Source organism: Brassica oleracea, chromosome C1 (genome assembly GCF_000695525.1).
Source record: "Brassica oleracea var. oleracea cultivar TO1000 chromosome C1, BOL, whole genome shotgun sequence".
In the NCBI taxonomy this organism is placed as follows: Eukaryota; Viridiplantae; Streptophyta; class Magnoliopsida; order Brassicales; family Brassicaceae; genus Brassica; species Brassica oleracea.
This window is the reverse complement of record NC_027748.1, coordinates 25,055,191-25,069,429: the sequence shown is the minus strand read 5'-3', so window position 1 is coordinate 25,069,429 and position 14,239 is coordinate 25,055,191. Positions and strand designations below refer to the sequence as shown.

The following is a 14,239-nucleotide window of genomic DNA, read 5'->3' as shown; positions in this document are numbered from 1 at the left end:
ATGGGATCCTTGTGCATCAGATGGCATACACTGAAAAAGTACTCAAGAGATTCAATATGGTCGATTGCCATTCTCTGACCAGTCCCATGGTCGTGAGGCCTCTCGGCCTGGACACTGACCCATTCTGTCCCAAGATGGACAATGAAGATGACCTAGGTCCCGAAATGCCATATCTCAGTGCCATAAGAGCTTTAATGTACTTGGCAACTCACACACGGCCTGATATAAGCTTTGCCGTGAACCTACTCTCTAAGTTTAGCTCCTGTCCGACCCAGAGGCATTGGAATGGGATCAAACATGTTCTTCGTTACCTGCAAGGAATGAAAGACTTGGGTCTATATTATACTAACCATAACAAATATGGTTTAGTTGGCTTTGCTGATGCTGGTTATTTATCAGATCCACATCAAGCTCGATCACAGACAGGATATGTCTTTACACATGGAGGTACGGCCATATCATGGCGTTCCATGAAACAAACCATCGCAGCCACTTCATCTAATCACTCGGAAATCTTGGCCATACATGAGGCCAGCCGCGAGTGTGTTTGGTTAAGGTCGATGACCCATCACGTTCGAGCTGATTGCGGGATGGCCGAGTGCAAAAAACCAACCGTGATGTATGAGCACAATGCTGCGTGCATTGCTCAGCTCAAGGACGGTTACATAAAAGGTGATAGGACGAAGCACATATTGCCTAAGTTCTTCTTTACTTACGAGCTTCAGAAAGCCGGTGAGGTCCAGGTCGTCCAAGTACGATCCAGTGACAATTCAGCTGACCTATTCACCAAGACACTTCCTACCTGCACGCTCAGGAAGCTCATGCATCAGATTGGGATGCGTAGGCTGAAGGACCTCCACTGAGGTTCACATCAGAGGGAGTAGTACATGTTGTACTCTTTTTCCTTCATCATGGTTTTGTCCCACTGGGTTTTCCTGATAAGGTTTTAATGAGACAACATTAAGCGTATTACAATCCCTGTATGGTTATGACATCCAAGGGGGAGTGTTATAAATCAATTGGTGGATGTCCATAACCGGCCCGGTCCATAACCGGCCCATACACTTAGAGAGAGAGACGGCCCAACCCTAGAGAGAGAGAGAGACGGCCCAACTCTAGGGAGAGAGAGACGGCCGCGAGACTTGGAGAGGAGAGAGAGGCGGCTACAACTTGCATATTTCCTAATTCGTTTATGTTTATGATTTGTAATATTTTCTATTATTGTATTTCCATTTATCTCTCTTGTAACCCCTATATAAAAGGAACACTTATTCATTAATAATATACAGAAACTTACAGTTCTACATCCTTAAGTTTACAACAAGTATCGTATTTTCAAAACTTTATTGGTAAAATGGTCATCAAAACCTTAACTTTTAAATCCCAGCCATTTGCAAACATCAACTTTGTGTACACAACTTAAAACAACTTTGAAACTATAGTATTAAAATATGATACACCCAGACTATTTTTTCTTATTTTTAAAGATTTTTAACGTAAAAACTTCTCAAGTATGTTCCATTTAGATATAAACCCCTCAATTAATGATTCAACATATGTTTCCCTCAATTCAGTTTTTGTAATGAATCGACCCCTCCCGTTAATTGTACTGGCTAACAATACAGTGTGTTTTGATTATTTTGTGAATTATATGATCTTTGGAATAGACAACACAACATTAACTTAAAACATCAAGTAGTTTAAGCTCTAAATCCCTAAGTGTTCTAAAAATTCCCAAATTATGAAGACACATAGATGACGAACCCTAGTTTCTCAGATTGAGGGATTTTCGAGTTTCAATTGTGAGAGTCGAGAGAGGGTGAATTCGACATAGGCTTAGAGAGTCCTTTTGTGTTTCATGTGTAGGAGATGGATTGCATCCCTCCACAAAGCCTTTAAAATAGAGAACTAAGCCGGCCTAGGACATCAGCTTGAGCGAGCGGCTCCCAACCAAATGTGCGACCCTAGCTTATGACTGATTTACTCGGCTCCACGAAGAAAGCACATCAGCTCGGCTCGAAGGCCCAGTTGTTCAGCCCGATCGAGATCAAGCCCACCAGGACTAGACGACCTAGGGCAGAGGCGAGGAAAACAAACTACATAAGGAAGAAGAGGACGATTGGGAGAGGGATCCGAACATATACACACACTTGGCAGCTATAAACTAGGTTTTTACTCATTTGTATCCTCGCCGATTTGTATTTTCCCGGCCAGCTTACCGAGCACCGGTTTAATTTCCAGTTTACTTTCCGATTACTCTTTCCTTATTTGTAACTGAAATATTTCCGATATAATAAAATGCATTTCAACTAACCCACCGATGAGTTAGGTCTTTATAGTACGAGTCCCGACCAAACTCGGTTCAAACAGTGTGCCTTGTGTCAAAATTGCAAAATGAAGAGTCACGGAATCGTGAGGCAAACAGAAGGAAGAGGGTGAAACAACTGGGCCTTCGAGCCGAGCTGATGTGCTTTCTTCGTGGAGCCGAGTAAATCAGTCATAAGCTAGGGTCGCACATTTGGTTGGGAGCCGCTCGCTCAAGCTGATGTCCTAGGACGGCTTAGTTCTCTATTTTAAAGGCTTTGTGGAGGGATGCAAACTACATATCGAGATCAAGCCCACCAAGACTAGACGACCTAGGGCAGAGGCGAGGGAAAACAAACTACATAAGGAAGAAGAGGACGATCGGGAGAGGGATCCGAACATATACAAACAATTGGCGGATATAAACTAGGGTTTTACTCATTTGTATCCTCGCCGATTTGTATTTTCCCGGCCAGCTCACCGAGCACTGGTTTAATTTCCAGTTTAATTTCCGATTACTCTTTCCTTATTTGTAACTAAAATCTTTCCGATATAATAAAACGCATTTCAACTAACCCACCGATGAGTTAGGTCTTTATAGTACGAGTCCCGACTAAACTCGGTTCAAACAGTGTGCCTTGCGTCAAAATTGCATAATGAAGAGTCACAGAATCGTGAGGCAAACAGAAGGAAGAGGGTGAAAGAGTTGTCTGCGACTGGAGCTTTGAAGATGAACATGTAAGTTATCTTATAATTTGCTTACGTATGATTTCATTGGTTTCATTATGAGTTTGATGGGTTTGAAAAAATTTCTTGTAAACATGATAATTCATTTTCATTTACATGTTGGAGGCAGGAAAAATTCTCTTGTAAACAGGAGAATTCACTAAAGTCATCTGAAGTGAAGATTCTTGATGAGTTAGCTTATTTTGATGTTGTTATTTTGGATTATCTTAGCTTAAGGTCATTAGAACCTTATTTTAGTGGCAAAGTTTTGGAACATTGCAGAAGATCTTTCTCTGCTGTAAAGTCCATAAGTGAGGTAAAATTGCACGTCATGTTGTGGGCTCTAAAAAGCATGAAGAGTCTAAGGAAAAAAAAAGGTTAGGTTCGTTTCAACTTTTAGGGATCTTGTTGAGGCACTTCATAAACCTGCTCGTTGGCCAGCTCTTCCATTTGAGGTAAATGAAATCCAAAGAGGTTTGAAGGTCTTTGAGGCATGGGAGTTAAGGATTGGATCGCATGTATCTGTTAGATGCGTCTCTTTCATTGCACAGAGTGTGAAGAACCTAGGACTTACTCAGTCTTATGTCGCAGCTGGGCACCCTCGCTGGTTGGACTAGTGGTTTATTAATGAAAGAAACACATCTATATCTTAAGTTAATGGCGTCGGTTTGTTTTTTGGGATGCACGTTGTTGGTGCTTGGGAGTAGAGATTGGATTAGGTTAACAGAATTTTTGAGATGATCTTTCTTTGTGCTATGGCTTGCCTTGTACACAAGGGATGTAATGTTACTCTGATATATATAAAATTTCAATTTGTGAAAAAAAAACCCTTATTTTAGTGTTTTCTTTTTTTCTCGGCTAAAGGTTATTAGAGCCTTCTTTTGGTGTTTCATTTTGTTATTAAGACTGATATATATTATGAACTGTGTCTTCGCTTCTCTCCTGCAATTAAAAGCTTTGGACAGGTTTGGTCCCTTTTACAGTTCTTGTGATCTGGTTACTACTCTTGTTACACGACAACATATAGGCTGTAGTGAAAGATGATTCATTTGCATACAGACAAAGTTTCAAGCTCGTAGTCTCTTTAGAATACAAAATAGCAATAATTTTTCTTCCTAACATACATGAGTCTTAGTTGTTAACAATTGACATAACACAAACCACTTGAGCATAAGAAGATATACGAAAAACGCCTAACTTGGGGGGTTTATGCGTTCAATCATTGATTGTGGGGGTATGAAAAGATTTGGAAATATATAACTATTTTGAGAAAGTTACGTTGAGTTGTTGTCAGGGGTGTGACTGATCTGGATATCCAGAAAATTTAGGTATCCAGATCCAGATCCGTGATTTTAATATCCGGATCCAGATCCATGCTTTCCGAATATTCAGGCTTTGGATATCCATCTAGATATTGTATTATCCGCGAGCTGTAAAAAAAAATATTTTTTGAATACTAAAATTCTAAAAATAATACATAAATCAAAAATATTTATAAATTTCAATCAAAATTTTAGAAATATTTGAAATTCACAAAAATCTTAATAAATTATAATTTTATTTTACCATTTATGAATGAACGTAAGTATTTTTGGGAAAATTTTTTGTTTACCACTTTGATACCATTTTTCATCTTTACCACCACTAAAAGAACATTTTCAAAAATGTCTTTTTCATTAAATGGCAAAAGACTTTTATACCCTTGTTATCCATATATATAATAAATCATTATTTAAATAAATAATTAAAATTATGTTTTCGAATTATACATTTTCAAATTCGAACTTTTTTATAAAATTTTTTTTGAATTTTTTTTTCGAAATTTGCTTTTCATTTTTTCAAAATTTCTTTTTGAAAATTGAAAATTATGTTTGGAACTATTTTTAAAATTTTTTAAGTATTTATTTTTATTTATTGGAATCCTAAATTTCACATCCCAAAAACCCTATTCCACCCTTTAACTCTAAACCCTAAGTCTAGATTAGTTAATCTTAGGAGTATAAGTGTCTTTTACCTTTCATTAAAAGTGAGGGTAAAAGTGATTAGTGTAAACATGAAAAGTGTTACTATGAATGTGATATTTGTGGCAATTTCCCAATAAACAACAGGTTCTCGTAAACCTAAACTATCAAACTATGAAGATAAATCTAAACTATGAGTCTATCATCCATAGTTCATAGAAAATTTTGCTTATTTGTTAAATTTTTTTTTTCTTTGTAGGAAAACAGCTTTCGTGGTAATAATTTTGTAACGGCCGTGACCCGGGTTCTCTTTAAACCGATAGTGGTTTTTAAACCGATAGTGGTTTAATTCAAATTATAATTAATTATCTATAAAACCAAAAGCTAACCATTTTAATTCCTAACCCTAACCGTATATTCTTGTACACGTATTTATATATGCTGTACTCTTCGTTAAAAAGCCAGCCACCATTATTTTAGATCGAGCCAGAGCTGATGCCATTGTGTTGTCCACCTCTGATCATCACTCTCGTCTCCATCTCTTTCCTCCTTTATTCCCGTGTTCTTCTTCTCCCTCTTTATGAAGCTGTGCGTTGTTGTTTGGAGATGCGAGACGCAAGCACCACCACCACCGTGAACCATCTCACCTCATCCCACCGGAGCCATGGTTCATCACCGGAGGAGCAGCCCATGTTATCACAGACTCGTTACCTGCAGTCACATCTGTTGCGTTATGGTTACGTACCGGATCTGCGAGATGGAGAGCATGAGCGGTCTTAGATCTGTACCGCCGTGATCCCTTGGTCACCGTAGTTGATCCATATTGTCGGAGAGCCAGCAATGCTACGTCGTTGACGTCTCGTATCGGTTGGTGATGTGGAGCACGTGATCAATTATGATAAGTTTCCTTATTCCTATTTTTCTCGTATTACAAGTAACCGTTCTCATCATAAACCCTACAATCATATATATTAATTATGCCTTTGTCTTGTATTATTTATATTCGATTTGATGTGTCTCGGTGAGGAGTGGAGATCCATGGCAAAACCGTAACTTTCTTGCTGATAAAGTCATTTCGTTTATAGTCGGACTCGCTTCTGGTTCTTAGTCATTTGCTAAGGTGAGGGTCTATTCCGTAAATCCCGTACCAATATAGAATTCTCTCTATCGTAGTTTAGATTTCGAATCATGATGCGTCTGTTTAAACTGAGTCTTGATTGTTAGTTAGTTCATTCATTGTAAACTAGAACTAGGGGTGGAGAGGATTCACCCTTTGATTGGATTTTGTGATGTTAAGAGATGCGATATATATATGTATGTATACATAGTTATTAGTAGGGACTATATGCGCGGACGGGGGCTCAGAGATGTCTGGGCTAGCGACGCTACTTTGATTGTGCGGGCAGGGGTTCAGAGACGTCTGGACTTGCGATGCTACTGGTGCAGGCGTGTGGTGCAGAGATGTTTGTACCATAGACGGTACTTGAGAGGGCGGGGGTACAGAGACAGACTGTACTAGCGATATATATCCATATGAGGAGATGCGGGGTGTATGGACTAGCTATATGCTATTATCGCATTATTTGGTTTGTGTGATGCGCTAGGCGTCGTGTGTGTTCATGTTAGAGCTAAACTTCCATAGTGGGAGTTCTATTTACTCAAGTTAGTGGTTTGTGTGTTTAGCATCCCATACCTCACTGAGTAACTCCCCTGTTACTCACCCCCTCTTCTTCCCCTTAAAGGTGAGCTTGCCGAGTGTTTCGATATCTGGACGGTTTGGTGTCTTGGAATCATTGTATTTTATTCGGTTTTAATTAACTTTTCGATTTTATATATTTGGTTTTAAATTATAAACTAGTTTTACTTGGAAATTATTTGATTAAAAGGTTTGACATTTTATTCGGTTTTATAAATCGGTTTAATTCACTATTTGTTTGGTTAGTAGCACGATGTTCTCGAGAGAGGAGGAGACGGGTGTTACAAATTTATTCTTTTTTGGATACATGCAAGATCAAACATAATTTTCAATTTTCGAAAAGAAATTTTGACAAAAAAAAAATTCAAAAAAAATTATAAAAAAGTTTGAATTTGAAAAAGTATAATTCGAAAACATTAAAAAAATTATTTTTTTTATTTTTTATTTGATATATATATATAGATAACAAGGGTACAAGAGTCTTTTGCCACTTAATGAAGAAGATATTTTTGAAAATGTCTATTTAGTGGTGGTAAGATGAAAGTGGTACCATGAAAGTGGTAAACATAAATTTTCTCTAAGGAAAACCGTATTGATGCAACAATTGACAGTTATCTTTTACAACACTGATTTTAGAATTTTATAAAAAAATATCATGGCCATATTGAATATATTGCAAAAAAGAGTTATAACACTGCAACTAAAAACTTATAAATAAAACCTTAATTAAATAACATAATATAAGAAAAACTAAAACTAATAAAATATTACTCAAAATTATTGTATTTTAGTTTTGAAAAAATACAAATGCCCGCGCATGGGCGCAGGTGAATCACCTAGTGAGTCACCTAGTATTATTAAAAATTGAATTACAATTTTTGAAATCCTCTTTATTTTGGTAATATTTACAGGAGTGTCCTCCTAAATTAATGGTAACTAGATGTTTACCCAGCAATTTTGCGGATAGTTTTATATTATATAAATAAATATATATTATCTTTACACTGTTATAATTTTTGAATAATAATTAGAAATTTAAAATTTTAATTTTTAGTTTCAAATATTTGGATAATCAAAAATTCCAGTATATATTTTTAGAAGATATGTGAAATTTCAAATAGTTTAAAAACATAAACCTTAGTCATTAAAAATCTTTATTTTACAGAAAAGAATATTATAATTAATTGAGATAATTGGTTGTAGAATTACTTTATATTTTAGTTTAATACATGAAAAACTAAAAATACCCTAGCTCTCAAGAGAGAAAAAAAAAGTGTTTTTTTTTTGTGTAACTCTAATATGACCAATACAATGATCAGATATTTTTTTCATGAAAGATCTTTTGTAAACTGTTTTGTGTGGGCTTTAAGAACATAAAAGTTATAATAATTTCTTACCTACAAATATAATTCTTTTATATAATAATACATAACCATTAAATTTATTTCTATAACAATCCTAAAGTATTTTATTTAATTATATATAACTAATTGATAAAAATAAAGAAATTGATAAAACATATATACTATTTCTCTAATTCTACAATTAGTTATCATAAATCATTATTTATAATATCATTTGTGTTATTTGTTAATCTGTATTAATTAGTTATAGAATTACCATTTATTTTTATATGTCATTAAAATAATAACAAATAAATGTTAACAACCAATCAAATTATAACTATTTTTTAAAACTTAACCTATTAAAGACACATATTCAAAAGTCAATTAAATGGCTTCTCAACTAATATATAGTAGAATTTATCTGTTTAAAACTAAGAATAAATTTGGTTAAGGTAAACATAAAAACATGTAGTAGAAAAATAGTAGTTTAAACCATTTTTCTCATAATTGTTTTCCAAATTACACTTTCTCACTCATTTTTTAAATTTAGTGTTTAGCATAAAACTCAAATGGGTTAAGAAAACAAATTCTTCCTTAAATTATCTCTGATCATCACACTATTTTATCAAACACTAACTCATTAAACCAAAAGTTTTTAATTAAAACTAATCATAGTTTACATAGCTTTTAAAATTATTATTTTTAATTTATTTTAAATTAAATTAAAACATACATATATTAATTAAATCTGATTAACTAATAAGAAAAAATAATATTTCAATTTTTAAATAACCAATGTCGTTATTTTAGGCATATATACTTAATATTAATGTGAGATCTATTCATATAATCTAATATTATATGAAATAAAATGTTTTTATTTGTATAAATTTTATAAAAAAAATTATTATCATACATTTTAAAATTTTATCATAGCGTAAAAATACATCTCATTAAGTTTTAAATAATTTTTTCTTACTTTCAATTTACATTATATTTTCCATCTTTGACTTTAACAATTGTAGAGATGGTCATTTTTATTGAACTTCTTTGCTAAATTTATCTTAACATTTTTAAAACACATAAAACTAATTAGTTCACATTTATAGTAACCCAAAAAAGTACATGTACCTCGACAAACCAATAAAAATTAAATACATAAGCATATAAAATACCAAGAACACAACAAACATATTTTATTATGCTTCCCTCTTGTTCTTTTTATTTATATATGTTTTTTTCCTATGAAAAATAAGCATGCTAATAGAGTATTAATAGAGTATCAAGCTATATGAATTATATTAATAGAGTATTAACTATAGAAAAATCCTGTGAAAAATACTTTGATTAATATAATTTAATGATGTACCATATAATAAATTAAATTAATTACCAAATAATATAATTTTAAATGACTTACCATATAATAATGTTAATTCATCTGTTTGTATTAATAGATGAATTAAATAAAAAATTTCTTGATCAATATACGTTTAAATAACTTACCATATAATTTTTATGTTTTAAAAAATAAAAATATTTTAATCATTTTTAAAACTAATAACGTATATATGACATCACATTGTCATTGGAAAATGATTGAAATTTTTTAGAATTATATATTTGATTGTTTTGCATTCATTTGACACATTTTTATACTATATATATAGTGAATGAGTGAATTTAATTAATATTATCAAGTTTAGATTAATTAGTTTTCTAAAATCTATGATTTATTTTAATCACTACTAATATAAACATAATAAAAACTGTTTTTATAATTATTTATATAGTATCATATGTATTTATATGTATCTTGTCAATTTATATATTGTAATCTAGATATTTAATTATTTATATAAACAAATTATGTTAATTCATCTATGTTTAAGATGCTTAATTGTTTGTATATTTGGAAACATATATTAGATTAGATAATTCTATGAATATTTTTCTTTTAAAAATTTTGATTAAATAAATGAAAAAGAAAATATAATCAACCAATCAAATCATAACAATTAATTGGAGAGCTTTTCTATGAGTGACACGTCAGTATAAATCACTAAAATGACTTCTCAATTAATATATAGGAAGATATTATTTTTAATTATTTATTAAGAACCATTAAAGTTAGTTTAGTCAATTTAATACTCTAATAGTTAATATAAATATATTTGTCGAATATATAAATACTTGAACATTAAGTAAAGCATATTCGTTTGTCGAAACTATATCCAATTCTAACGATTTTGTTAAATTGAGATTAACCAAAATGTCATCAGTTTGAGTTCGGCATATGTATATTGACAATGATCAGATGGATAGTGTGACTAAAAACATAATTTTTTTGGTAAAAAAAGTGTTTTCACCTCTTTACCGGGAGCTAAATCATTGTAAATAGTCTTTTCAAGTACGAATCGAATACACATGGTGGAAATTACAGTCACAACTCTCCTTTACCACCAGAGCTGATTCGTTCTCGTTAAAAAAAACATAATTTGTCAACTCAAATTTTTATATATGTGTTTATATATCTAGGGATTTATAAGCAAGCAGTAATATCAGTTTTTATTTTTTCTCAAATAGTATGTCTCGAAAATGTTGGAAATTTCTTTGACAAACATTACGATGGAGTGAAACTCATGGTATTTGTAATATTTATATGCCTACAAATATTGATTATATTTATATCTGATTTTAAAATTATTAAATATTCAAATTACTTATAAATTAAACTATTCAAAATGCCGGGTTATCCGATTAAATATTTAATTTGTTTAAATTTTCTTGAAAAAAATTATCCGATTAAATATTTCAAAACTTTTTAAAAGTCTAAATCTGGTTTTTATACTCAAACTATCCAAAATTATCAAAAAAGTGGAAACCAAGCTAGAATCAAATTAGACCCAAAATTATTTTGAGTTCCTAACATTATTATTCGAACCAAAACGAAAACCAAATAACCATATCGGAACCAAACCAAAATTCATAAATAACCGAATTATTCATATATCTATATAACAAAAAAATCACAATCGAATTAGAACCGAACCAAAAACAAAAAAAAAAGTTGAAACTAAACCACATTCCGAGGCTTGAACATATTAAACAAACATACGAGTTAATAAGTGTGTTAACAAAAAATAGTCCCGCCTTTTAAAGCGCAGATCAAAGTCTAATAACGCTTAAAACTAAAACCATCTGCATCCGCTAATCCGCAAACTCTCGTAACCAGTAGCAGCACCCGGAGACCCTAAGATGATGGCTTCAGGTTTCTTATTGCAGCAGCCATAATCTGAGAGATACCCCATGTAAAACTAAATTAAGTAGAAAAGAAATAAAATTATTCCAGTGAGAAGCACTTTAGTATAAATAAATATACGTACCCGGGCAGTTCCAGGATCAAACCTTCTTTCACCAACACTCGTGTTCCTGTCAGCTCTCCTTGTGGCTACACTTCTTTTACTATATTCTACACTGTAGTTCACTGTCGATTTTGTGTGATCTTCCACTTTGTTGCAGTTTCTGCTACATCCTTCTTCCATATTTGTGGTATGGTCAGAACCATCAACCGGGTTATATAGAGACTCTGCATCGTCTTCAGTAGCTATGCTCTGGCTTTTAGTTATGTAGTCACTGGTATCATCGGTTCGGGGACATTCTCCCTTGTTAGAAAATTGTGTAGCCGCTGCTCGTGCGCCCGCAATTGCAGCTGTGAGACTGTGAAGCTGTTCTGTGTTAAGTCTTTTCTTCAATTGTGTTGTAGAGGAAACAGAACCCGGTTTTAAAGAAAAGGTGCATGTTGGGTCTGGAAGCGGGAATTTCACCGCAAAAGGAGTTTGGGAATGCGTAAGACCTCTCGCTGCCGCGGCATGAATCTGTTTCATTAAATAAATAAAAACAGCAAGTAAATGTTGCTACTCTACGCACCCCAAATCGTATGCGTTAAACTTAGTTTATTACCTTATTTTCTAAGTTATAAACTCCCTGGTAGCCGCGCATCTCAAACGGAATAATCAGTTTCTACAGACATGGAAACAAATGATCGATAGCTTATCAAAATAAAACTGTAAAAACAAAAGATGAAGTGAGTATTCACCTGTGGCTTCTCACATAGCCAACAAAAATCGGTTTGTCCTTCAAGCCTCACCTGTTATACAGAAAACATTTATGGTTTGCTCATTATACTATTGAAATATCGACAAGGAAGGGATTTAATATTTAAAGAACAGAAATACAGTAAGAAGACAACAAAATTGTTCTACCCCTTGAGATAAAGCGTCCCAGTTCTTAAGTTCATCGCAGCTGACACAGCCAACAACATCCACACATCCTATACGAGCAAAACCGAATCATATAATATCCATGCGAATCTGGCCCACCTTAGACTCAAACATTGACCTATGCAATTCAAATACGCAAGATCTAAACAAGAACTTATTAATCTTTAGTAAAAATACCTATTAATCTTGAAACTGGGTAATGCTGGGGAAATTGAATATCGGTGATCCCGTCAAGAGTGTAAATTTCTTGATAAAACGCTTCCATTGCTTTGATTGTAGCTTCATCAGGAACTTTACTAGCAGCATGAATCCATAGACGACCTATAAAAGGTAAAAAAATTCCATCATTTTAGAACTGATTAACGTATCCAATCAAACAAAAATTCTTTCATACAAAGCTCAATTTCTGGGTGAAGTTTTTATTCTAAATTCAAATTATTGAAACCCTGTTTCGAAATTCTGAGTTTTATCTTACATCACAAAACGCAAATCCCAGACACAGCCAGCAAAATTCAGAGTTCAAAATCAGGGATAGGATTTTGTACTTTAGAGACATAAGCGTTTATCAGATTCAGATTCTCGTAATATCGGTGTATATAGTTTTATTCTGATCCCGATTATCTCAACAGCAACTCTGAAACCTGTGCTGTTACGGTCGGCGTTGATGCAACTAAACAATACAAAGCTAAATCTAATACGAAACACAGAGTTCAAAATCGGGATATGATTGTTTGAGATAAATTCAGGTTTCTACCTCGAATCGGCGCAGGCCAGGACCTGCCTTCGATGCGCTTAATACCATGGACTAGAAGCGAAGCCCATGGCTGATGCATAGTCAAACACGGGTTCTTGTAATTTCCACGACTCATCGCTGGATTTCTTTGCTGCAAAATCTAATACCTTAAACTTTCCCTAATTGGAGGAATCTAGGTTATGCTGAGAGCTTTAAAGTAATGTTCAGAAGTTGAAGGATCAGAAGTTAGGGTCCAAAAAAATCCGAATTAGACCATATCTTTTTCTTTTCATTTTATATTTAAATTTAAAGAGAAATTACCAAATATGGCAACTTTGAGCCTCTAATTACTAGTTGGCTCACTTTGAGTTTGAATTGAGAAATTGGGCAAGAGAAAATATTTGGCATACAATGTTAACTTTTTTCCCAATAAACTTGATAAGTTGTTGGTGGGACCCGCAGAGATTTTGCCAAAAGAAACATGGTCGTTTTATTCCGACATGCGCGCGCGACGAGCACGTGTACACCATGCAATTTTTTTTTAAAAAGCAAGTTTAAAACGAAAAAAATGAGTTTAAGCTTTTATTTTGGGCCAAATTGCCCAACAAATCGACCTACTTTCACTGTATTTTGCCCGGGAAATATGAGTGACACAATGGCGGAATGAGTAAAATTGAGTGCTTGGTTTGGAGAGCATTAATTGTGGTTAATTAAAAAAAAATATTACAGTAATTTGGCTAATAAAAAGCGACGAACCCTATCTCTTTGGGAAGGTATCGATTTTGCTATTGTTACAGACATCAGAGAAATAAGGTTGTAAAGTGGCATTGGTGGTATGATTAGCTTCAAAAATTATGACGAAGAAGGCAATTCGAAGGCGGATACATGCTGCGAAGACAACCAAGGTAATGAATCCAACATGCCATACACCACATCATTTATTACAATGTAGTAATGGCGAAGTTCATTTATTACAAATTTTGTCTTCAGATGTCCAATGTTTGTTTAAGGAATCTTCATTTATTGCGTCTTTTGCTTAATTTGGTTATAGTAAAGTTGGGTTTTGTTGTAGGTGTTCATCATTTTTATATCGTTGTCATGGCTGGGAGGTGGATTCAGTACGACAATGGTGATTGGGATTTCAAGATTGACAACGACAGAATGGGTAGGGCAATCGATGTGGAGCTTAT

General features: G+C 33.4%; 1 protein-coding gene across 1 annotated transcript; it reads right to left on the bottom strand.

The window, feature by feature from the left end:
- Positions 1–11,100: 11,100 nt before the first annotated feature.
- Positions 11,101–13,320, bottom strand: LOC106342012. The gene is made up of 7 exons (XM_013780788.1): positions 13,071–13,320; positions 12,494–12,637; positions 12,299–12,366; positions 12,133–12,183; positions 11,997–12,056; positions 11,420–11,911; positions 11,101–11,328 (listed from the first exon to the last, which is right to left on the bottom strand). Exons 1-7 carry the CDS (start codon positions 13,183–13,185, stop codon positions 11,287–11,289), a joined length of 972 nt encoding a protein of 323 aa, XP_013636242.1. The 5' UTR covers positions 13,186–13,320; the 3' UTR covers positions 11,101–11,286.
- Positions 13,321–14,239: the final 919 nt, after the last annotated feature.